This window comes from Elaeis guineensis, chromosome 15, assembly GCF_000442705.2.
Source record: "Elaeis guineensis isolate ETL-2024a chromosome 15, EG11, whole genome shotgun sequence".
In the NCBI taxonomy this organism is placed as follows: Eukaryota; Viridiplantae; Streptophyta; class Magnoliopsida; order Arecales; family Arecaceae; genus Elaeis; species Elaeis guineensis.
In genome coordinates, this window is record NC_026007.2 from 47224237 (window position 1) to 47247569 (window position 23333).

A 23333-nucleotide genomic window follows, 5' to 3' on the forward strand; every position below is an offset into this window, starting at 1 on the left:
GTTAATGCTAATGGTAACTTTCTTATGCTCCATTACACTGACAAGATGCCCATCATCCATTTCATTTTTGCTTTACTGCAAGAGATCTGCCTGCCAAACTGGATGACTCCTTCATATTCAAATTTCAAATTCCTGAGAACCATTGCCTCCTTCCATTCGAAATCTTTCAACCTAGATTCATCTAAAGGTGTGACTTCATTACCCCTTGCTTCTTCCCCCTGTCACTATAAGCCGCCAGTTGTCTCTGACAATAAAGTTATTCTAGTAACCAGGGCCTTCTCAACTATCCTATCAGCTTTATTTGCAAATGATGACGGACCAATGAAAAACAAATATGAAAACTGTCGATGTTGAGTGAGACATCCGACTACTGTAAACCCTCTGCTAAAACTCTACCTTCCATACCTGCAAAGTGCAGCACTAGATTGCATGCGAAGAAGATTAAATCCTTGGGCCTAATTGAGTCTGAGCTTTCATCGCAAGATCTGCTTTTCGTCAACTCCCTCATCATTGCTGAAGTCAAAATTCTGGGCAGACGTTGCGGCATTATCTTCAATGACTCCAGCACTTCAGACATCGACAAACTGAGGGATATGAAGAAAGCAAGATGCAATCAGGCAACACCTATTTGCCCTTGAATAGGCCTGTTCATAGTGCTCTGAAATCCATGAGCCAGCAACTTTTTGGAATGGCAATATCCAAGTAGACCTCATCGTAGCCTATAGCCCTTCTCTTCATCTTCTTCTTCAGAATCAACTCTCAGATGGATTTGTTTTCACTTTTGTTTGGACAGCACGATCCTTTTCTATTGGCCTTTTGTATTAGGAAGCTATCTCACGAACTAGGGTTAACCAAACTGCTTTTATATGTTTCATGGTTCTATACTGTCTGTGTTGCAATGCAAATTTTTGGTTTTCACCGTCTTCTACCATATCATTACTATTTTGGAATGTGAGAGGACTAGGTAAATCAAACAAAAGGAAATTGGTTCGTGACATTGTAGTGCAATCTTGGTGCACGATTTTCTGCTTTTAAAAAATAAAGCTAAATGAGACCATTTTCAATCATGTCACCACTGCTTGCAGTATGAACTTAGACTTTTGGTAGGCCCTCAATGCAAATGGCTTGAAGGGGGGTCTTCTCAATTGCTGGAGCTCAAACCTAATTAAAGGAATCCTTTTCTACATGGGCACATACTCTTTCAGCACCCTCCGTAGTTTTATTCATTCTACTCCTAGTAGCTTGGACTGGTTGATCACCAATGTTTACGGATCAAACGATCACAGCTTGCAATCAAACTTCTTCTCAGAGCTTACCTTGATTGAGAACTTTGGCAAGGCCTCTGGGTCATTGTTGGAGATTTTAACACCATTCGATTTGCTAATGAAAGAAAGGGTGTTGGCGGTGATAGATCTATCTCTGACGAATTCAATATGTTCATAGATAATCATTAGCTTATTGAGATCAAACAAAAACATTTAACATTTACTTGGTCCAATCATAGAGATGCCCCCTCATTGGCAATGTTGGACTGTTGCCTAGTTTCCACTGATTGGCTGGAACAAAATCCCCTAGCTGTGCTTGTTTCGTTACCAAAAACAACCTCGAATCACTTTTCATTACTCTTGGAGTTTAATCGACACCCACAATGTAGCAAACTTTTTTGTTTCGAGAACTTCTTGCTCCTCAATCCATGTTTTGACGAAATGGTAAGGGCTTACTGGTCGGCAGTGCCGAATGCTACTGATGCATCAGCAAATTTGGTCTGTAAGCTAAGGTACTTCAGATCAAACTCAAGTCATGGAATACGTCAATCAATGACAACATTATTCACAAAAAAAATAGTATTAAATAGGAAATTTTAAAGCTTGACTCCTTAGAAGAGACTATAATTCTCACATCTGAATAGATTCAAGAAAGGCCGTCTCTCAAACAACAACTGGAGTTGATACTAAGAAAAGAGAAAATTCTATGGAGGCAAGGGTCGAGAATCAACTAGCTAAAATATGGAGATAATAATACCAAGTATTTTCATGCTTATGCGTCTAATAGGAGAAAAAATATTTTATCTCAAGCATTGAACACCAAGGGAACGTCATGACAGATCCAAAAGAGATTACAGATGCCTTTTCCTTAGTGTATTCTCAACTCTTTGGAGGGATGAATGAGAACTCCTTGATGCTTGACCGGTCAACAGTATTCATTGAAAACTTATAAGATGCAGCAACACTTAAGTAGCCGTTCACTGAAGAGGAAATTAGGAAAGCGGTCTTTAGTCTCCCTAAAGGTAAGGCATCAGGTCCGATGGTTTCCTTGTCGAATTCTTCCAGTGATTCTAGGATCTACTTAAACCTGACCTCCTTAGACTTTTTGATGCATTTTACAAACTTGATGCAGACGTCTCAAGACTAAACCCCACTTTTGTTTCATTGATACCCAAAAAACAAGATTGCAGAATGGTTAGAGACTACCGCCTAATTAGTCTAATGAACGGGGTGTTGAAGATCGTCACAAAAGCATTAAGTACTAGATTGTCCAAAGTTATCAGCTTCCTGACCACAGATGCTCAATCTGTTTTCATTAAAGATAGACATATAAATGACCCCTATCTGAGCATAGCAGAGATTATAGCTATTAGCATCCAGTCAAAATCTTGAGAGTTAGCACTTAAATTGAATTTTGAAAAGGCTTTTGACAATGTCAGTTAGAAATTCACTCTCGTCATCCTGAGAGCAAGAGGATTCGGGAAACATTAGTGCAATTAGATTGAATGTATCCTATCTTCCAATAAGATGGCTTTACTCATAAATGGCACCCCCACCAGATGGATTAACGCTAAGCATGGGTTAAAACAAGGCGACCTTATGTCATCACTCCTATTCATTCTCATTACAGACTTTCTATACTGAATTCTTTTACCGACAGCAAAAACCAAGCTCATTCATGAAATCGGCTACTCAAAAACCACATCAGATGTCTTATGCTTGTAATACACTGATGATACAGTGATTCTTAGTGATGACAACCTAGGACACATTTAACACCTCAAGTTATCATCTACTTCTTCGAATAGCTATCAGGTCTGAAGATTAATTTCGATAAAAATGTGCTGTATGGAATCAACTTATCAGAAGAAAGGAGTAAACAGCTGGCGGCTATTTTTGGATGTCCTCTCTCCTCCCTATCGACCAAATACCTAAGATTTTCACTAAACAATGGAAAAGTGAGATCGATTGACTGGAACTTCCTAGTGGAGAAAGTGGATAAAAAATTATCAGCTTGGAAAGGTAAGTTTCTATCTATTGGAGGACGCCTTACACTGGTTAATGCAGTCCTAAGCTCTCTCCCCATTTTTTGGATGTAAACTTTCCTTCTCCCTTTCAAGGTCGTAGATCGTATTGATAAGCAAAGGAGGGATTTCCTCTAGAGAGGAGGGAAACAATATATAAGTGGACACCATCTAGCTAGATGGGATCAAGTTTGTAGGCCAAAGAAATTCGGAGGATTGGGGATTCTGAATATTTGCCTCTTCAACAAATGTATGCTACTTAAAAGATGGTGGAGATACCACACAGAATATCATAGAGATTGGCGGAAATTAATATCGGACATCCACTACAAAAATAAGGCTGTATCTTTAAGGGAATCGCATGGACTTCAACGGGCATCGGTTGCATGGAAAAAGTGTCCACCAGGTTCGGCAATTGTTTGAAGCTGGGATTGAGTATTGGATTGGGGATGGAAAAGAAACAGCTTTTTGGACTGACCGCTGGTATGAGGGTCAACTACTAAAAGACATCTTCCCAACACTATACATTTATACATACAATCTGGTGATATGTGTTCATGATATTCTTAGCATCCAAGACTTTCAAAATCTCTTCCACTGGACACTCAGCACCCATGCAATGAATGAATTTTAGCAACTTCGATGCCTCATTAATTCAACTATTATCAAGGGGGGCTGATACGGTCATTTGGAGATGGAGCCAAAGCAAGAATTTCAAAATCAGCGAATGCTACTCCTTTCTTAGCCATGGAGATATTCTCTCAAGCTTTGCCTAGGTAAATTGGAGCATACCACTTCCAATAAGAATTAAAGTATTTAATTGACTGGTCTTCAATAATAAGATCCTCACAGTAGTCAATCTCAAAAAATGAAACTTTCCAGCTCCACCTCAATGTGTGCTCTGTTATCTGGAAGAAGAAACCACAGACCATCTCTTCCTCACCTGCAGATACTCCATGCAAATTTGGACATACCTCTTTCAAAAATTACACTTAGCAACACTGGCACCCCTGCCACCCACCATTCACGATTTCTGGGGAGAATGGAGAAATAGACTGCCGCAAAAGACCCTAAAGCTCGAATGGGACTGCATTGCTACTGCTAACATCTGGGGCATTTGGAAGGAAAGAAGCAACAGGATCTTCAAATTCATCGAAAATTCTTTTCTCAAAACAACGGAAATAACTTAGTCAGTTCTCAAAGACTGACTAACTCATGCCAATTTCAGCAACAACACCCAAATTCCTAGCATTCTTGAAAGTCTAGGATAAAGACTGTTGATCTGCTGCTGCAACTTCAAAGCAAACCCGATGTTTTGGCACCGTAGTGTTCGTCGTTTGATGGCGAATGGCGAGAAAAAAAATGCGAGACATAATAAGGTGAAGGGTAAAAATGAAGTCATAGCAGAGCATCGAACAATGAAAGACAGTCGATCACCGATGGGACTATGCATTCGACGAATATACAAGAACTCTTAGGATGCTGAACTAGAAAGAGAGCGTATCAACTAGTGGGGATGTACGTGATTAAGATAGAATTTACAAATTTATAGAATTAATGAATTTTATAAATGTGAAGATATATTTTTCAAGTAATTTAAGTAAATTTTTTTTTTTTTTTTTTGTCGACAGCTGAGTCTCTTTGGGCATCCTTTCTCCTCTAATCCACTGTCAATTTTTTTTTTTTTTATTGATAAATTTTAGGTGGCAGTCCCTGTCTTTCTTTTTCATCAAAAAAAAAAAAAAAAATCGAGAATAAGAGTCGATACATGAATATAATTCCGTAGAAAACAAACAGGAGATTCAGAACTAGAAATTAAGAGCTGCGTATAACATGCGCTCGTCGGAGTCGGAGGCAAAATTTGGACGAAACAGGATTTATTCCAATTAAGGATAAAATATTTATTTTTTCCCCCAAAAATTCGTAAATGGTACGATAGCTGGCAAAGATTCGACACAAAAACGCCGTGGCCCACATGAAACTTCTCGAGGGCTTGAATTCGGGAGAGCCCCGAAAGCTCGTCCCTTTCTTGTTCCCGTTCTTTCCCGGCGCTCTCCCGTTTCACTGTTGAACCTAAATCTGGAACGAAGGTGGAAAGAAAGCAAAGCCGTCTGTTCCATTTTTCTCCTCTCTATCACGACCTCCTCTCATTAGCCTTCCATTTCTCGGGCGGTGAAAAAAGCCAGAGTTAGAGAAAGGCTCTGTCGATCTTTATTTTCGGGCTTTCTCGATTGGAAACGAGGAGAGCTGCTCAACCCTTTTATCATCGACCAGTGCGAGGTGTGATTCTATTTCTTTGATTTCTCTCTTAAGTGGGTAGTTCGGCTTCTTTTTCCTGGTTTATTTTGTTTGGCTTCGAGATTTCCTCTTTCTATATTCTTTCATAATAGGGATTTTAGTGCCAAAAATGTTTCTCTAGGGTTCTGGGTTTCTATTCCATTGTGAAAAATCTAAGTCCGGCGATTTGGGGGACAAGTTTTATATGGTGTGGTAGGGGGTAGCCCTAATTTCTCCCCAAAAAAAAAAAATTCTTTTAGGGAAAAGAAGTATTCTTGATCTGGGCGGCTTCTGGATTCTGGGGTTTCGCTTCTCTTTTGGCAAAAAACATGTCGTTTTTGGGCATCTTTTAATCAAGGACTCGGTGCAATTGCATCCATCTTCTCGTTCTGTCACCGAAATTTCTCTTTTTTCTTTTCAGGAATCTCAGGTCAGTTAGGCACAGAACGAGCCCGGATTTGATGCATCGAAAGTTATGAGATTTCCTGCGATACATTGCTTGGGGGCTTGCAATTTAATTACTCGAGAAATATTGCATCTTTGCTCGCGGCTCTAAGATGCCATCTTCTTATTTTTCGAGGCAGAAAGTGCTTCAATCCTCCGTGGACATTCTACTTGGACGGGTCCAGAGCTTGCCATTTAGCAATTCTGGTTTCTTTCAATCACATCCATTTGCTAGTCTATTGAACAATATTTGGCTGTTTCGTAGAGCTGATCACGCGACAACATTACCCATCACTGGAGCACTTCCCTGCACAATACGTGTTCCTTCAGTTACTGGACCTTCTTGCCAGTCCGGTTTGGATCAAGTTGATTGCCTGGTTTCTGAGCCCATCCAGAGGTTTCCCTTTATCTTGCTCCAGAGGAATATAATGTCCACCGGCAATTCTTTATGTGGTGAAGCTGAAATGGCTGCACGGCATTTGGACAATTTACATCTGAAGAGTGGGCAGATTTTGAACACTCTGACAAGAGCTGATGTTTGTTTTCGCAACAAGAGTCTTGATTACTGCACAAGAGTTTCTGGGAGCTTGAAAAGCCAAGAACCATGGGGTAACAATATGATATATAAGTGTTTTTGGTCAAATGCAGTTGGAAAAAGTTTGGGGCCCAATCCTTTTATAGAGTCCAGGAACAAGGGGATTTTGTCATTGTGGTCTGCAGCATATTCTACTAGAGCAGCTCCTGATGTATCTTTCGATTGTTCTCCCAGGGAAGAGCAGCCTGAGAATTCTTCATGTTCCTCCCACCAGTATGTTTCCTGGTGGCCTTTTAGAATGGCTCATTTCAATTATCTTTTAGTTACATTTGTGACTGCAGTGATGCACCAATAATTTTACTAAAACTTCTGCTTTTCAATGTATGTTATGGTTATGTTTTTTTTTTGTTGGAAATCAACACTAGGACTATCAAAAATTATTCAGATTGCTATGCAAACAAATGTGATGAAGAGTTTCGGTGGTATTTTCACTGTTAGCAAACATTTCTGCAGTATTAATTTATAGAGGAACTCATAGGGCCATTAATTTTGTGTAGCATTCATATGGCAGTTTTTTGGCACATGTAGAATGTAAGAATAGATAAAAAGTATTCTAGGTGGAATTCTTTTGTTTGAAGAAAACTGTGGGGAAATTTAATTGTCATCTTTTGCAGTATTCCCTTTCAATTCGAGTAAAGCTGGATGGTCATGGATATGGTTGTACAGTGTGTGCATGTGCATCTTACCTTTTCCTTAAGAAAAGAAATTTGTCTTCTAAAATCATTTTATTGATTGTATGAACACTTTCTTTGTTTAGATAAAAAAATTTTAAAAAGCATACAACCATTAAATCATGTAAGACAAATAAAATTGCCATCCAATTTTAAGTTTGATGGAAAATTTAGGACTAGAGGTCTGTGAATTATTATAATGGCACAGCTCGGATATTTCTTTCTAATCTCTAGCCAGATCAAAAATACTAGGGAATCCAGAAACTGAAATGTGATCTTTTTGATTTTTGAATTCATTGCTTTGAATGATTTACAGCAAGTTCTCTTAGAACATCACTTCTATATATTCTTTTTCTTTTCAGCTGTTTGCCCTTTCTTTCTTCCACCTTGAAACCTGTTCATCCAAAGTGCTATTATTTAGGTGAAATAAAAATGTTAATGCTAAAGAAAAATGATAACCTGATTGAGTTGAATATAATTATATCCTCGAGAAGTGTAATTTCTTAATGTTTTTATGGCTTATTAATCAAATTTATTAGCTAAACCTAGGTTTGCACTCTATAAATTCGATTCTCCCTTCTCTTTGGCGTAATGTAGCTTCTAAATTCTTGAGGTTAATTATCCACTATGAAAATATTCATCAACACTACAGTTAAATTGACCTTTTCTCTATGTAGGTTGACATGCAGAAATGAAACCAAACCTTAATGGCTTGCTTTGGTTCTTGAATTATTTTACCTATAACTCTGGAAGTCTCATAAGTATAAAGGAGCTTGAAGCTTTTTTCTGTATATTACGAGGAACTTATGCAGTAGTATATTGAGCTGACAAGTTGCACTAACTTTGGTTTTGGTATTGAATGAAAAATGGACAGTTATTATGAAAAGGAGACACACTGTTGTCTATGTTGTTGTGAAGTCTAAAATGTGAGCTATGTAAACCAGTTCCAATTTCATAGGGTACTGATGTACAACTATGCAAATGTGCTATTATTTATGTAATTTCTAGAGGCTTTTGACACTTGTTTAAACACTGAGTGGCACATTGTTCTCCGAACCATTCCGAACTGGAGGGTTCAGGTATGCTGAACCGTACGAGTGGAAAACTGATTTGATTTCGGCGTACAAAATGGCAGAGCGGTCGTCTCGAAGGGAGGGAGAAGAGAGGAAGAGAGAGGGGGGAGAGAAGGAGAGGGAGAGGAAGAGGGGACATCTAGCAGCCGCTAGAGGCCATCCGAGCTCTTATCGAGCTCGGTACAGGCAGAGGGAGGGAAGGAGAGAAAGGGGGATAGCCTTATCGGATGTTCGGAAGCCGTCGGAGGCCTCCAGACGGACAGTGCCGCTGTTGCGATGTCTCTGACGGCCGGCGAGCCCACACTAAGGGACTTGAGGTAGTCGAGGTTGGAGGAGGGCCTCCGCCCTGCTTCCATGTGCAACAGGAGTTGCCGACTTCGCTCTTTTTTTTAATAATTTCGGTTGTAGTCGGCAACTGAAAAAAATACGAAATAGGGATGAACCTCTGTTCTGCACGGGAGGAGAGCGGAGGCCCTCCTCGGGCCTCGGCCACCCTCAGGTCTTTCGACGGCCTCCGACAACTGCCGCTCCCTCTCCTTCTCTCCCCTCTCTCTTCCTCTCTTTTTTCTCCCTCTCCCCTTCTTTGCCCTATCAGTTCAGCCAGACATGGAATGGTACAGATCCATACCGAACTGTACCACTGGCCGGCTGGCTCGGGCTCCGGTTCCAGTTCGGCAATCCTTGGTGTGGCATCTCCTAGTAGATGCTAGAGAGAGTCTAGAGTGGAGTGAGCCATAGAGTTTTTAATTAGATTGTGCAGACTGTGATAGATCTTTAGAAGTTCTGACTAGATTTTTTTTTTTTTAAATAAATATTTTGAAGTAAGGATATTAAGAAATCACTAATATTTACTAAAGCATCTGTTAATAAAGCAGATTGTGCAGGTTGCTGGATTAGCATCTTTTAATAAATCAGAGTATTTAAAATATTTATTAAAGCACAAAAATGATTTATGTCCATTATCATCTAAGAAACTAATTTACTTAAGAATATGCTGAAATCACGTAAATATTGGATCATTCCTTATATTGGGAAGATAGGTGGATTGGTTTCTTGACAACCCTTCAATCTTCACTCCTTTTTTCTTTTGTTTTCTACTCAGTAAATTCCTTTTAGCTTACTAATGTATCAAACTTTGGTAATTAGCTTTTTTATCCAATAGAACTTTTTTATAAAAAAATGTTAATTTTATTATCTTGTTAGATGATCTGTTCTTTCACTTTCTGTGTCCTTTAAGTTCTTGATAGATAGCACCAGTATTAAGCAGTATGTTGGTTCGGTACTATTTCTCTTTATTTGATTTTTATCATTATTATTATTTTATACTGCATGTCCTCATGCTATTTGCCCTTGCTAACATTGCTTGCTAGAGTTCTGAGTATTGATTACAGAGATTAAGTTGTGTTGAGATATGCCTATTTGTTGTTCTTATGATTGATTTCTTGCTTTATTGTCATTTTGATGCTCACAATCTCTTATGAGAACTGAATGACTGTGCTCTACCAGCTCAATTTCTAAGAAGGCTGTTTGAAACCTTTCTAATTGTTAATGGAAGTTTAAGCAGAACTAGAATGTTTGCGAGGCCTATGTTAATTAATTGCATTTTCCATATTACCAAGAAAAAAATTCAATATATTAGTTTGTTAAAGAACAATTTTTATTTTGTGTGATAAGTGGAGACTATTAAAGTCGGTCAAGGATGCAGATGCTTGTTACTGACTGGGCTACATTAATGAGAACTTAAGTTGTCTGCCTTTTGTGTTCAGGAAAAAGCTGGGTGATAGAACCTTGAAGCTGCTTTCTGGATCCTGTTATTTGCCACACCCAGATAAGGAGGAAACTGGAGGGGAAGATGCTCATTTTATATGTGATGAGCAGGCCATTGGTGTAGCAGATGGTGTTGGTGGCTGGGCAGATCTTGGAGTTGACGCTGGACAGTATGCCAGAGAACTTATGTCTCATTCGGTAGCTGCAATCCAAGAAGAGCCCAAAGGATCAATTAATCCAGCAAGGGTGTTAGAGAAGGCTTACTCAAGCACTAAGGCTAAAGGATCATCAACAGCATGCATCATTGCTCTCACAGATCAGGTTTTGCTAATTCTTTGGTCTGCCTCTATTTTCACTATGTATGGTTTGTTATTGTAATTTCTTTGAGCTTTGGAAAATTTCATGTACTTAAACATTTTAGTTATGTTGCTGATTTTATAGAAGAAACTTTCCCAATATCACACTTGCAATTTGCTGCAATGCCTTTTCTATTGCCAGTTATGTCAGAATTTCCCATAGTGGTAATGCTTGTGCAAACAAATCTCTTCTGAGATAAAAGAAAAGCGAGTCCTTCATATTTATTGCAGTAGAGGTAAGAGTTTTAGCTATGCATACCTTGTAGGAGTTCTTTTACATGTGGATTGCTAGTACTAAGAACTTCATTTTCATCATTTCCACTGTTCCATTGGTTCTTTCAAACACCATTCTATGTTGTCCTTTATCACCCATTGGCTTATGACTAGAAATTGCATTAAGAATGTCAATCTTAGATTTATGGAGATTTTCATAATTTCTCATGCTGTTTCATGAAGATAGGAGGGTTGAATATGGAATTATTGGGAGAAGAGATAATGTTTCAGTGAGTTTTACAAGTGTGCAGCCTATTGTGTGTTATGGAACTTGGGACAAAACATGCTGGTGTATGAATGGTAGCACGGTCCATTTCCAATCAACAAGGAGATTACCCTTTTCTATTTCTATTCTTATGCAGCGAACTGTTTAATCATACTTAGCTGGCTTACCCATGATTTTCCACCTATCTACTATCATTCTGTTTGGCTATAAGCCCTCATATGTGTGCGTTCTTTTCAATTGTTGTCCTTTTCTAGAAATGTGAAATATTCTTTTCCTACCCTTTTCCCTAGAAGAGTCCATATCAGCACATTGTGGAAGTACACTCAATCTTGGTCTGTTTTCTGGCAGTCTCAAATGATTCTTGAATTTGAAAATATCCTCTTGAAAGTTATCCTCATAATTTGCTTCTTTTCCATGGCTTTTGGCCTATTTTTTTAATTGGCTGGCTGGTAAGCTAGATTTGGAAGAGACTGCTTGTATATCATGTTACACTATTGTTGCTGTGTAAAAACTTCTCTTACCAGCTAAAAAGAAAGAAAAAGAAAATATACACAAGAAAAAGGTGAATGTTGTGCTGCAACCAGTTATGTTAGGGTGGCCCCCCCCTGCCCTTTTTTTTTCGAAAAAAATTCCTGTATGTTGGAGCTGAAGTGGTGCTCATACATATGAGCATGTAATAATACATCTATCTTGTTTTTTTCTTTTCTTCATGGTTAACACTTTTACGCTTTTTTTTTTTTTTTTATACCGGTAGGGGATACATGCTGTCAACCTAGGGGACAGTGGCTTCATTGTTGTAAGAGATGGGTGCACAATCTTCCGGTCACCTGTTCAACAACATGATTTCAATTTCACATATCAACTTGAGAGTGGCAATGCCAGTGATCTTCCAAGTGCTGCCCAGGTCAGTTCATATTTTATGTAGTCGTTCTTGTTGCCAGTTTGGGACCATTTGATCAATGAGAGGCTTGAGTTCAGTTTATATGCCACAAAATAATTAAATTTTTTCCCTTTAGAGGGGTTGACAAGGGAACCTCTGGACTCCTTTTGCCTGGAGTATGTGGAGGAGGTCGAGGTTCATATGTAAGTCACTGTATTGTGAAATGATATTAATGGGTGATGAGAACTGTCAACCTAAATACTTGTAGCACCATATAGTTATCTTTTTAAATCACTATCGGGAAGGTAGATAATTATCTTAGCTCCAGGAATTAAATGCTTCTTAAAGCTTGTGTTAGTTTATATTCTCGTGGAAAATAAAACATTCCTCATTTTACTGGGAACAGGTGTTCACCTTTCCTGTCGCAGCTGGTGATGTTATAGTTGCAGGAACTGATGGACTGTTTGATAACCTGTACAATAATGAGATTACAGCTGTTGTTGTTCATGCCATCAGAGCTGGGCTGGAGCCTCAAGTGACAGCTCAGAAGATAGCTGCACTTGCTCGCCAGAGAGCGCAGGATAAGAACAGGCAAACTCCTTTCTCATCTGCAGCCCAAGAGGCTGGATATCGCTATTATGGAGGGAAGCTTGATGACATTACTGTTGTGGTATCCTATGTCGCTGCCTTTGGTGCTTGAGACATACTACTCTTGGTTGTACATACAATTTTTAAAGCCAGCAATCAGGAGGTATGTAATCAATAAAAATACACCCCCCCTTTTCATTTTATGTGTCTCACAGTTGCATCTTATAATGTAAAGGAAAATCCAGGGTGTCTTGCCATTGCATTTGGATTTCATTTAAATTTGTGAAAAGCTGATGTTCATTAGAATCTTGTATACATGTATTTTGTTCGTCTGGAAGCAGTTCGAAGCGATACACTCTTCATGCCTTACATTGGAGAGACTTCTCTTTCTTTCACTTCATCCTTTTCCTTACCTTTTTATCTAACATGGCATTCCTCCTCAATTCCCAGTCGACTTAGTTGAGTACAGTGCTTATTTTCTTGGAAAGTTCCTGTTGTTTCTTTCTTTACATCCACATTTGCTCCCGTTCTTGACTGTCTCAGGAGTCTCCTTGTTGGCTAAATCTTAATATATCAGGAGTCTAGCTTTATCTTCAATGTCATACTAAAATCCTTTTTTGATCGATTAGATCCAGATTTAGTAATTCAGAAAAAAGAGTGGAATGTACAGACTCGTATCTTCTATCAAAAAAAATTTTGTCCCTTAATTGGACTCAGCCTACTTAACCGTGAACCCTGTGTGGACCTTGTTAAACTTATACACATTGAGATATCCTGTGTTGGCTCTTCTAAATTTTATGTCCTCTATTTGTCAGAAGAAATGTAGTAACCCTAAAATTCTGCACAAGAAAAAGGGAAGACAAACTTATACTTTAGTGGGAACCGCTATGAAAGCTAGTCTACAAACAATTTTAAAATTCACAAATAATATCTTGTGGGTTTTCTGCATTATCTTCATTACTACACCCGCCAAATCATTGATCTCTAAATAAATTTACAGATCTTGATTCTTTTTTCTTTTAAAAGAACCGTCGGGTTGGATGGTAGTTTATTGGAAGTAGTACTATTAAGTCATGCCATGCATGTTTTTTTTCTTGAATAGGTTAGTTGCTTTTGCGTGTCAAATTCAATGGCAACAAGACTCTATTTCAGCATCTCAGTTGGTTGAGTTGTCTCATCCAAATTTACATTCCATAATAATTTTCTTAATCCCTCTTTTAATTTCTTAAAGAATAGCAACCATCTAGTTAATTACTTTGTCTCCACTTTATTATCTTATTCCAAAAGCAACCATATTACCCATATTTCACCCATCTTTTTAGCCAATCGCTCATCCCTCCAACCATTTTGTAAGATCCATGCTTGCAGGACTTGATTGTTTTTTCTAACCTACTAATCTTTTATGTTTGGGACGAACTCTATATTTCATAAACATTGACTACAGTGACATCTTAGTTATTACCAAGGATTGAGGATCTGGTATGTCTTGGTCTGCATCCTAGATCAGACTAGTCAGATATCAGGTCCTTGGTAGGTTTGAAAACCCAGTACCTATAAAACTGAGTGTCTTAGTAGGTACTCGTCTACAAGTTGGTGTAGACCTAGTTGGTGATGGGGATCAACTGGTACTTGTCAGTGCCAGTTGGGACCTGTGAAACAAAAAATGAGGCTGGAGGCCTCTTTTGCCTTCTTGGTTTGCATGTGAAAGAGGGAGAAAGGAGCAAAGGGAGAAAAGAGAAAAGGGGAAAAGCAAGGGCTCATTGGCGATATTGTTGCTAAAATCTTATGATTCACAATTTGGATTAGATCAAAATGGCCCTAAACAATCTAGGTCTCATTTTCTGGATCGAGCTTTTTAGAAAAAGAGGATCTGGATCTTTGTTATTCAAGGTTCACCGTCTTTATACCAGATCCCATATCGGTAAAATACTATTATAATCTTGATATACGGTTCGGCATGGTACGATAGTATTGGTATGGGGTAGTACGGCAGTCCAATGTGGTACGGTACGTCCCGTATCAGGCGGTATGGGGCAGCACAGCAAACTATGGTGTTATTTATTTTATAGCTCCTTTGGATGATAAGATTCGACTTGATTATGCTATTTGAATATTAAATCATGTGCTATTTCGTTTTTCTATGATTCATTTGGTTCTATTGCTTTTAAACTATTTATTAAGTGTTGAGTAGTAAAATTAACCAGCTTGTCATTGTAGTTTATGGAGTTAAAATAAGAGGAAAAAATTTTAGTATTTCTTAAACCATATATTAAAATTTTATCCTTGTATTTTTTTCCTAAAATGTTCTAACTAAATTGATAATTGAATTGACAGATATGTGAATATCTTGAATAAACAGAGAGTGTTTGTTTCATTAGACATGCTATACTTGGGCTTATGTTGGTGGAAACTAGACTTCTTGTATGTGTGGCCTTTTATTCTTCATGACTCATATTTCAATTTTTAAATTTCTTATATGATGAAAAAATTTTGAAAGAGATCTGAATAAACCTTATGATTCATGATCCAATCTGCAACTTAGTAGCTTGGCAAACTCTCCTGATTCTTAATTATAACAAATAAACCCCAAAAAATCTCTGAATAATCATTTGAGATAATAAAGAAAAAAAAACGTAAAAAAGGAAAAATAAAACAAATATGGTATTCCCATGAAGTATCGGGGCACCTACCTGTCCCAAGTATTGGTATGGTATTGTCTTAGTATGATATTGTCTCCATCCATGGCCGGTACTGGGTATGGGACTAGGATTTAACACTTTGGCTGCTATCTTTGATGCTGCACATACTGTGCCATGCTGGGGCATTTATGATTTTTTGAGAGCCCCTTGGGGAGTGAAAAGGGAATTTGGAAGTCTTCTTGTTTGAAAGACGCAATATTGTGAAGGATGTGTGATTGTTTTATAACAGCCTACTGTGTTTCATTAATGTGCTAAGATACTATTTTATGTTATAGTACATAAAAAGCAATAGTATATTGTACAATTATCCTAGGGGTATGGATAATTGTAGTTTACCATATGTTATGGCATGGTACACTACTATATGTTATGATATCAATTGTTCAATAAATCAATGATTATGTTATATGCAGATTGTTAAAATAAGTCCATGATTGCAAATGATAGTATCTTATCAGCTTTTCAACATTTTGAAGATTGAGGTGAAAAGTTTTAGGGGATTCTTCAACTTTAAATGCCACACTATCATTATTTTGGTGCTTGCTGATTTGGCTATTATCTCCCTTGCAACTCTATACATAAGATGCTCCTTTCCGTCCTATAACTCACAGATTTTTATAGAGTTGCTTGTTGTTTCTTTTCATCAATTTCATGTTTATAGTTCAGAATGTGCATTTGCTTGATAAATTGGTTTTGCTAGTATGATGGGAACAAAATCATTTTTTTTAATTTTATTTTTTAATATTAAATTTTATTTTGATTTATAGAAAGTCTTTTAGTAACGTGATTTGAAATTTCTGAAGAGATGTAAGGTGTCATATGAATTAACAATTCAGCTGAAAGAAAGTATAAGATAAAATAGAGATTGAATAAATAAATTAGTCTTACCTTTTGTATAGAATTCTTAGTTCTCTTATTTTCTCATATTAAAACAAGGCTTGTCTCAAATGTATTTAATTTGTACACATTTGCAATTTGCTAAGGATTTAGCAAATTACGTGACTGTGATTCTACCACTCTATATACATCAATCAATGTCTTGTTAGCAATATTGGATTGTGCCTATGAATCCTTTGCAAGTAGATATTTTGGTCGTTTGATATTGACAACTGCAAATGTATTTCCTATTATTTGGTTGCATGATATTGAAGAGTTGTAGCTATTCGCGCATGTGTGGTGCTCCTAAGCCTTAGGAGGCTATGAGAGGAGCCATGGGCTTGGTTCCAGGATTCTAGGACCGGTTTGGGTCCTAGGGTGAAGGCTGTCAGCCTTCAGGGTCTTGAGGTTCAGGGGTTTTGGGCTTCAAGGGGCTAATTTGTATTGGGCCGGATTTGGATCCAAGGGTGAGATTGGGTCAAGTCATGGGTGTACATGGGCTTGGGTGAGGAATCTCATGTGGGTTAGCCATAAGAATTTTTGAGCTAGGATTTATTAGAGTTCATATGGAAACCCTAGGGTATATAAACTCATATATTGTAACAGTTTATGAAGTGATCAATATATGGCTTTTCTCCTTAACTTTTTTCTCTCTGGTTTGCATGCCACCCTAGACAGCAAGAGGAAATCCTAGAAGGGGGCGCCTCCCTTAAGCCCCAGCCATCCTAGGGTTTGGAAGAGCGAGGTGCCCCATCATGTGGGTGTCCCTCCTTGTGTGGCCGCCTAAGACTCTATGCCCAGGGAGTATCTATGCCCAAGAAGCCATTTGATTTGATCAAAGATCAGAGGAGGATGTGGAAGGAGGCTTCGGAGGTGGGCATGAGTGGAGGAAGTGCACGAGGTGACGAGCATAGGCAAAGGTTGCACAGGCTGCTGTCAGGGTGTGCGCTGGTAGTCTCTGTTGGACAAGGGATTTTCTCTTCACCTGGATCAGGTTTTATACTCTGGTTAAAACAGTAAGGAGGGCTCTATCAGATGTCCTTAATGTCTTGATAGATCATCCAAAAGAGATCAGTAAGATGGGAGACGAGGCACACAGGTTGGAAGCGTGCATGTCGAAATTTCTGCCATGGAGTCCCTGTCGTACAGGGATTCTCCTTCGATAGGGACTCTTTATCTAAGAAATATGGTCCAGATTCATCTAGATCTGCTAGCTCCAAGGATTCACGTCCTTAGCCTTGGTTCCAAGGGTCTTAAGAGTGGAATATCAGATCTGGAGGTGCGTTCCAGATCTCAGGAAGTGGGGGAGACACGAACTAGGTCGCTGCTGCAGGGTTCTTGACGTGCAGCGATCTAGGACATGGTGTTTGCTATCCTTAGAGAGTCCGAATCGTCATGGACTCTTGCAGAGGGCCTTGTTGCAGGTCTCCTGAGGTCCACGCAGGTGTATTGCGGTTTTAACAAGTGGTATCAGAGCCTAATGGAGCGTGAAAGTGAAGGAGAAGTCATACAGGATGAAAGTTGAAATCTGCACATCTATTCCACGGTATATCTCAGATTTATCTTTGTTATTGCTGTGGTTTGGCCAATCGGGAGGAGCGAGTTGAAGGTGGAGGTTGAGAGGATTGATGGAAAGAGAATTTCCTGAGGTGGAAGGTTTGGGTGTATATTTTACTGGTCCAATAGTATTTGGAGGTGGTCTTGGTGGAAAGGTTGGGGTGTATGATGGTTAGGCGATAGGGTTCTCTAGAAAAGATGGGCAGCAGGGGGCTGTTTGGTGGATGAGGAGTGTTTGGCATGTTTGGCGTGCTAGAGGAGAGGTTCCCCAAGGGGTAATGGTCGAGGTGGAGCTGAAGAAGCGATTATACAACTTTTGGATGCAGAAAGGTGGGAAAGTAGTCGGGATGCATTAAGCAATTCGACCAGAGCATGGATTTGCGAAGCCTTGGGATGATGGAGATGGCTGATCCACATTGTGTCGCAGCTGGTCAAAGGAGGAGGTCCTCTGGTGATTTCGTAGGTGTTTGCGGAGTGCAGAAGGTTCGAAATGACAGCAGCGACGGTGGAGGTTCAGCAGGAGATCCAGCAAGGCAGTGTTGGACAGCTGATCTCGGATCAGATTTTATCTTTTATAGGGGCATCAGGAGTCGTTCTTTAGGTGGAGCACCGGCCAGAGGTTCCTCCACAGGTGGAGGATGGTTTGGCATAGGTTTAGAACCGAGGGGTGCAGGGATGGAGTCAGTTTTCAGTACCAGCGGTGGTGATGCACAGCATGGTTCTATGTGGGATGTGCAGGCACTGGAGAGCTATGGCTTTGGGGAGATTATGTCAGATGGGTTGCTTGCAGTAAGAGAAGATCTGGATATCTATGAGGCTGAGATGAGTCTCGGGTTGAGATAGGTGGGTCTGAGCTCAGGACAGGATTTGAGCTGCAGTTCTTTTAGTGATGCTGAAGCGACGGTTGGTGCAGGGATAGAAGAGGATAAGGTGTTAGGATGGAATTTTCTAGGTTTAGTCGCTGGATTTGAAGAGTTGGATGAGCTCTTGGGTTTCGGAGATGCCTGCGGGATGCGGTGCATTCGAGACTGCTTCGGAGGGGTCCACGAAGTGCGGAGGGTCTGAAGGGGCAGCGACGGTGATTAAGGTGCAGCGGCAGGTCCAACAGGGCAGCATTGGGTGGTTGGCCTCGAGTGATTTGGGTATAGAGTTGACTTCTGTGGCATCAGAAGGACTTTAGATTCAGATGGAGCAGCGGACAGAAATGGCTTCACAGGTGGAGAGGGTTTCAGTAGCAACGAGTGTCGGTTTAGGAATACTGCGGTTTCTTCAGGGAAGTCCACGGCGAGTGATGCAGCTGTCAAGCATAAGAGCCTATAAATTTCAAGATGGTGTCAAGAAACAAGCAAGGGTCTTTAGCTGTGGAGGCGGTCATCCCAAAGGTCTCCAAGGATGCGCAGAAGTTGAAGAAGATTGGCATCGACGATGGAGGTTTGCACAGAGAGCTGTTAGGACGAGCAGCGATAGTAGGATCGTGCGGATAGATTGTGCGGAGGTTTGTCAAGGTTTGGGAGCACCAAGGTGGAGATTCTTGGTACATGTGTGGTGCTTCCAAGCCTTGGGAGGTCATGAGAGGAGCCATAGGCTTGGTTCCAGGATTTTAGGACCGATTTGGGTCCTAGGGTGAAGGTTGTCAGCCTTCAGGATCTTGAGGTTCAAGAATTTTGGACCTCAAGGGGCTAACTTGTATTGGGTTGGATTTGGGTCCAAGAGTGAGATTGGGTCAAATCATGGGTGTACATGGGCTTGGATGAGTGCAATTTCATGTGGGTTAGCCATGAGAGTTTTTAATCTAAGGTTTATTAAGGGTTCATGTGGAAATTCTAAGATATATAAACCCATATATTGTAATAGTTTGTGAAGTGATTAATATACGGCTTTTCTCGTTAACTTCTCTCTCTCTAGTTTGCACGCCACCCTAGACAGCAAGAGGAAATCCTAGAAGGGGGCGCCTCCCTCAAGCCCTAGCCACCCTAGGGTTTGAAAGAGGGAGGCACCCCATCATGTCGGCATCCCTCCTTATGTGGCTGCTTAAGACTCCATGCTCAGGGACCCTCCACGCCCAAGAAGCCATCTGATCTGATCAGGGATCAGAGGAGGACATGGAAGGAGGCTTCGGAGGTGGGCATGAGTGGAGGAAGTGCACGAGGTGACGAGCACTGGCAAAGGCTGCGTAGGTTGCTATCAGGGTGTGCGCTGGTAGTCCCTGTTGGACAAGGGATTTTCTTTCCACGTGGATCGATTTTTATGCTCTGGTTAAAACAGTAAGAAGGGCTCTATCAGATGTCCTTAATATCTTGATAGATCATCCAAAAGAGATCAGGAAGGTGGGAGACGAGGCACACAAGTTGGAAGCATGTAGGTTGAAATTTTTGCCATGAACAGGGACTCTCCTCATCCAAGGAATCTGGTCCAGATTCGTCTAGATCTGCTGGCTCCAAGGATTCACGTCCCTAGTCCTGGTTCCAAGGGTCTTGATGGTGGAAGATCAGATCTAGAGATGCGTCCTAGGTCCTGAAAAGCGGGGGAGATGCAAACTAGGTCGCTGCTGCAGAGTTTTTGACGCGCAGCGATCTAGGGCATGGTGTTTGTTGCCCTCCGAATTGCCATGGACTCTTGCAGAGGGCTTTGTCGCAGGTCTCCTCATGTCCATGCAGGTGCATGGCGGTCCTAACAGTAGCAACCTTATAAGTTACATGGTAGGATTACTTCTGGGGAACAATGAATTATTTGTATATTTTATTACATTGGATCAATGGATAGCCAAATCTTGGTTGTTTGTTATCTATTTTGAACTCTATTGCTGATATTTAATTGGAAATACAAAGTGAACAGCATGGTTCTAAAGGAAAATAAGTGAAACCATGGATCATAGTCATACACTATAACAAAGCAGAGTTGTGAAACCATGGATCATAGTCATACACCTAAATCAACAAAACATGATCTTAAAAGGTGTAACACATCGCAATATAATAGCTTTTGTGGTGCTATATAACACATTTTAGTGCATTGTGTTTCATAAAAGATGGCGCAACCATCTCTTAACTGGCCACTATGTCCTAGGGGCTTGGCCTTCAAGCCATGGCTCATATAGAATGACTTTGGATGCTATTAACTTGGGAAATAGCAGTTGGCCCAACTGTGACATATCCTTGATTATGGGTGGAAAAAAGCTCCCTATCCAAGGTCTGCAATATTGGAACAAGCACTCATCCGGGTTGGTTTGTGGTAAGTTACGGTATCATACTGTCCTGTCCCAGCATGTATCGCAAAAAGAAAATCAGAAAGGGAGAGGGAGGGGGAGGAGACATGCCAAGGAGGGGGGTGGGCTTGGAAGCCCTCCTTTCTTCTAGTTGTCTGTTGGGCAGGGCCCATTTTTAAACCCTTTTCATTTCTTTGAGTGAAGTTGGCCCACCCAGCGGATGACCGGGTGGGCGGGCTCTCCCTCTCATGGCATCCCTCTCCCTACCTCTCCCTCTCATGGCATCCCTCTCCCTACCTCTCTCTCTCCTGCCCTCCCTCTCTCTTTTCCTCTCTCCTTCACCCTGCACCTTCATTGCCTGTTTCTTGTTTTGTTTGCTGGAACCGTCCCAATCTGCCATCTGTACAGCTCGGCATGTGCCGAACCGGGCGGTTCGGGATTGTTCCACTTTCCTTGTTCCTACCAAAGGGAGAGAGAGGAGGTAGCCAAAGACTTGTTTGGTTTCCTGTAATTGACATCCAAACTTAGTTTGACCTAGGGGGAATTTGTTTGGCCTGATGTGGAGCTGAACCAAGTTCGAGCAATGGCCCAATTTCGGGGAAATGGCTTGAATTGTCTTCAGCCCAGTAAGCCTAAGCCACTTTAACAGCATGGGCTCATTCTTAGCCCACTTTCACCAAACCAAACAGGCCTGATAGTAGAAGTGGAAGGTGGCGATTGACAGAAGAAAGGAGAAGAGTGTGTGGGGGGTGGGGGGCGGTGTTGGGTGCAATCTTCTTGCCATATGGGGAGGATGCTCGTTGGACTAGACAGAGGGCATGGGTAAGAGGGGTCCTTGCGTGGAGAGCACTAAGATAGTGGAGAATGCAAAGGTCTCAAGCTCTTGAGGGCTTGTGGTGTCCCTATCTTTGGTTGGGTGCAAGTTGCAAGCGGAATGAGTGTTTTCGGAGCCTTTTTCTTGTAGCTGACTTGCAACCTTCTAAATGACTTGGAAGCAAGCTAACAACTGCATGATTCTGCTTGCAACTCATTCTTTGCAAGCTGATTGAGTTTTTGAGTGCTTAATTTCTTCTGTGTGAACAATGGAACCATGAATTCCATATATTGAGTTTATATGGCTTCATTAATTGATGTCATTAGTTTCATTTCTGTTAGGAAAAGTGTCACACTGATTGGGGTGTCTATTGCTTGCCTCAGACCAGATCAAGCCATGGCTGACTCAGCCATGGTTTGGTGCAATATGCAAGCAAGATGAGTTTGCAATCTTTATTTTTGGATCCTTTTTTGTTGAAGCTGACTTGCAAACTTGTAAATGACTTGCAAGCAAGCTAACAGCTGCATGTGCTTGCAACTCATTCTTTGCAAGCCCATTGAGTTTTTGAGTGCTTAATTTCTTCCATGTGAGTGATGAAACCTCTAATTTTGTATTTTTAGTTTATTGGCTCCATTAATTGATGTCTTTGGTTTCATTTCTATTATGAGAAGTGTTAGGATGATAGGGGCGTGTATGTGTTGGGTCGGACAAAACCGAGCCATGGCTGGCTCGGACATATTTTTATTCCTCAAACCAAGGTCGGCTCCACTGAAGGTGCGAGGCATGGGCATGAGAGCTTGTCAATTTTTTTCAGGCCATGCTCAAAACAGGCATTATTCAATTTTTTCCATAAAACATTGCGTCTCAAACTTTCTAGGGCCAATTGGGTTTTATGGCCTAAAAGTTGCTAGTTATTCTGTGCTAGATCTTTGAGTCACCTGGACTGTCCCATTAAAAGCCCTACATGACAGAGAAGACTTTCGGAAATGCAGTTTGATTTTATCCTGTATTAGATTTCCTAAGAAAACCTAACTCCGAACATAAATTCCATATTTTAATTTTTATATTGTTTTGCTATAGTTTAGGACAATGAGATGAACTACTTGTTATTGGTTAATTTTTGCATGTTGGAGCAAGCAGTGTTGTCGAAAGTGCTCCATGCATTTGTCTAAGTGATTGGGAGAGGCGAGCAAATGTCGAGCACCTTAACCATCCCCAAGTGACGAAGGTTTACTAAGGCGGCACCTAGGCAAGCACCTAGGGCAAAGTGAGAGGCATCGTTGTCGAAAACTATTCTTCTTGTACTGTTTGACCTATTCTTTTAGAGCTTTATAAGCTTTGTTTTGATATTGATTTTGATAGATAAGAGCCTTGATAAATACGGGTTACTCTTGGATGTTCAATAGTTTACTTGTTTGTTGTTGTTGTCGAGAAACATCATCTGTGTCTATATTTTGTTGTCACATGTGAACTTTGAAGCCATTTTAATATGTCTGGTGGTTTATTTTGGCTGACTTATTGTTTAAAAGCATGCTACCAGAGATGGTATTTCGATGTGATGTTTGAAAGTTGTGAAACATAATATCTAATGTTCAAGATGGTCATGATTTAGGATGTTGAATCTTGGATAATTGAACTTATAATGTTTATATTGTTTTTTTCTAAGGCAATTATTGAACTTTTTGTAAATTAATGCTTTGGTTTCCCCACACGTATGCCTTTATGGTGTCTAGTTCCTTAAGC

At 40.3% G+C, this 23333-nt stretch overlaps 1 protein-coding gene across 2 annotated transcripts; it reads left to right on the forward strand.

Annotated features, from left to right (window-relative positions):
- Positions 1–5257: 5257 nt before the first annotated feature.
- LOC105032343 (probable protein phosphatase 2C 55) lies at positions 5258–23211 on the forward strand. 2 transcript variants are annotated; one of them, XR_829797.4, is made up of 6 exons: positions 5258–5569; positions 5988–6818; positions 10116–10437; positions 11726–11875; positions 12258–12602; positions 22731–23211. XR_829797.4 is itself a non-coding variant. In XM_010906775.4 (5 exons), exons 2-5 carry the CDS (start codon positions 6124–6126, stop codon positions 12549–12551), a joined length of 1461 nt encoding a protein of 486 aa, XP_010905077.1. In that variant the 5' UTR covers positions 5258–5569; positions 5988–6123; the 3' UTR covers positions 12552–12712. The 2 variants fall into 2 exon arrangements, 1 of the variants encoding a protein (XP_010905077.1); XM_010906775.4 differs by lacking the exon at positions 22731–23211 and having other exon boundaries at positions 12258–12712.
- Positions 23212–23333: the final 122 nt, after the last annotated feature.

Coding starts and splice junctions, on each gene's coding strand:
- LOC105032343 (XM_010906775.4), top strand. CDS start 6,124: ATGCCATCTTCTTATTTTTCGAGGCAGAAAGTGCTTCAATCCTCCGTG. Junction 10,438..11,725: donor TCATTGCTCTCACAGATCAG/GTTTTGCTAATT, acceptor TTATACCGGTAG/GGGATACATGCTGTCAACCT. Junction 11,876..12,257: donor ATCTTCCAAGTGCTGCCCAG/GTCAGTTCATAT, acceptor TACTGGGAACAG/GTGTTCACCTTTCCTGTCGC.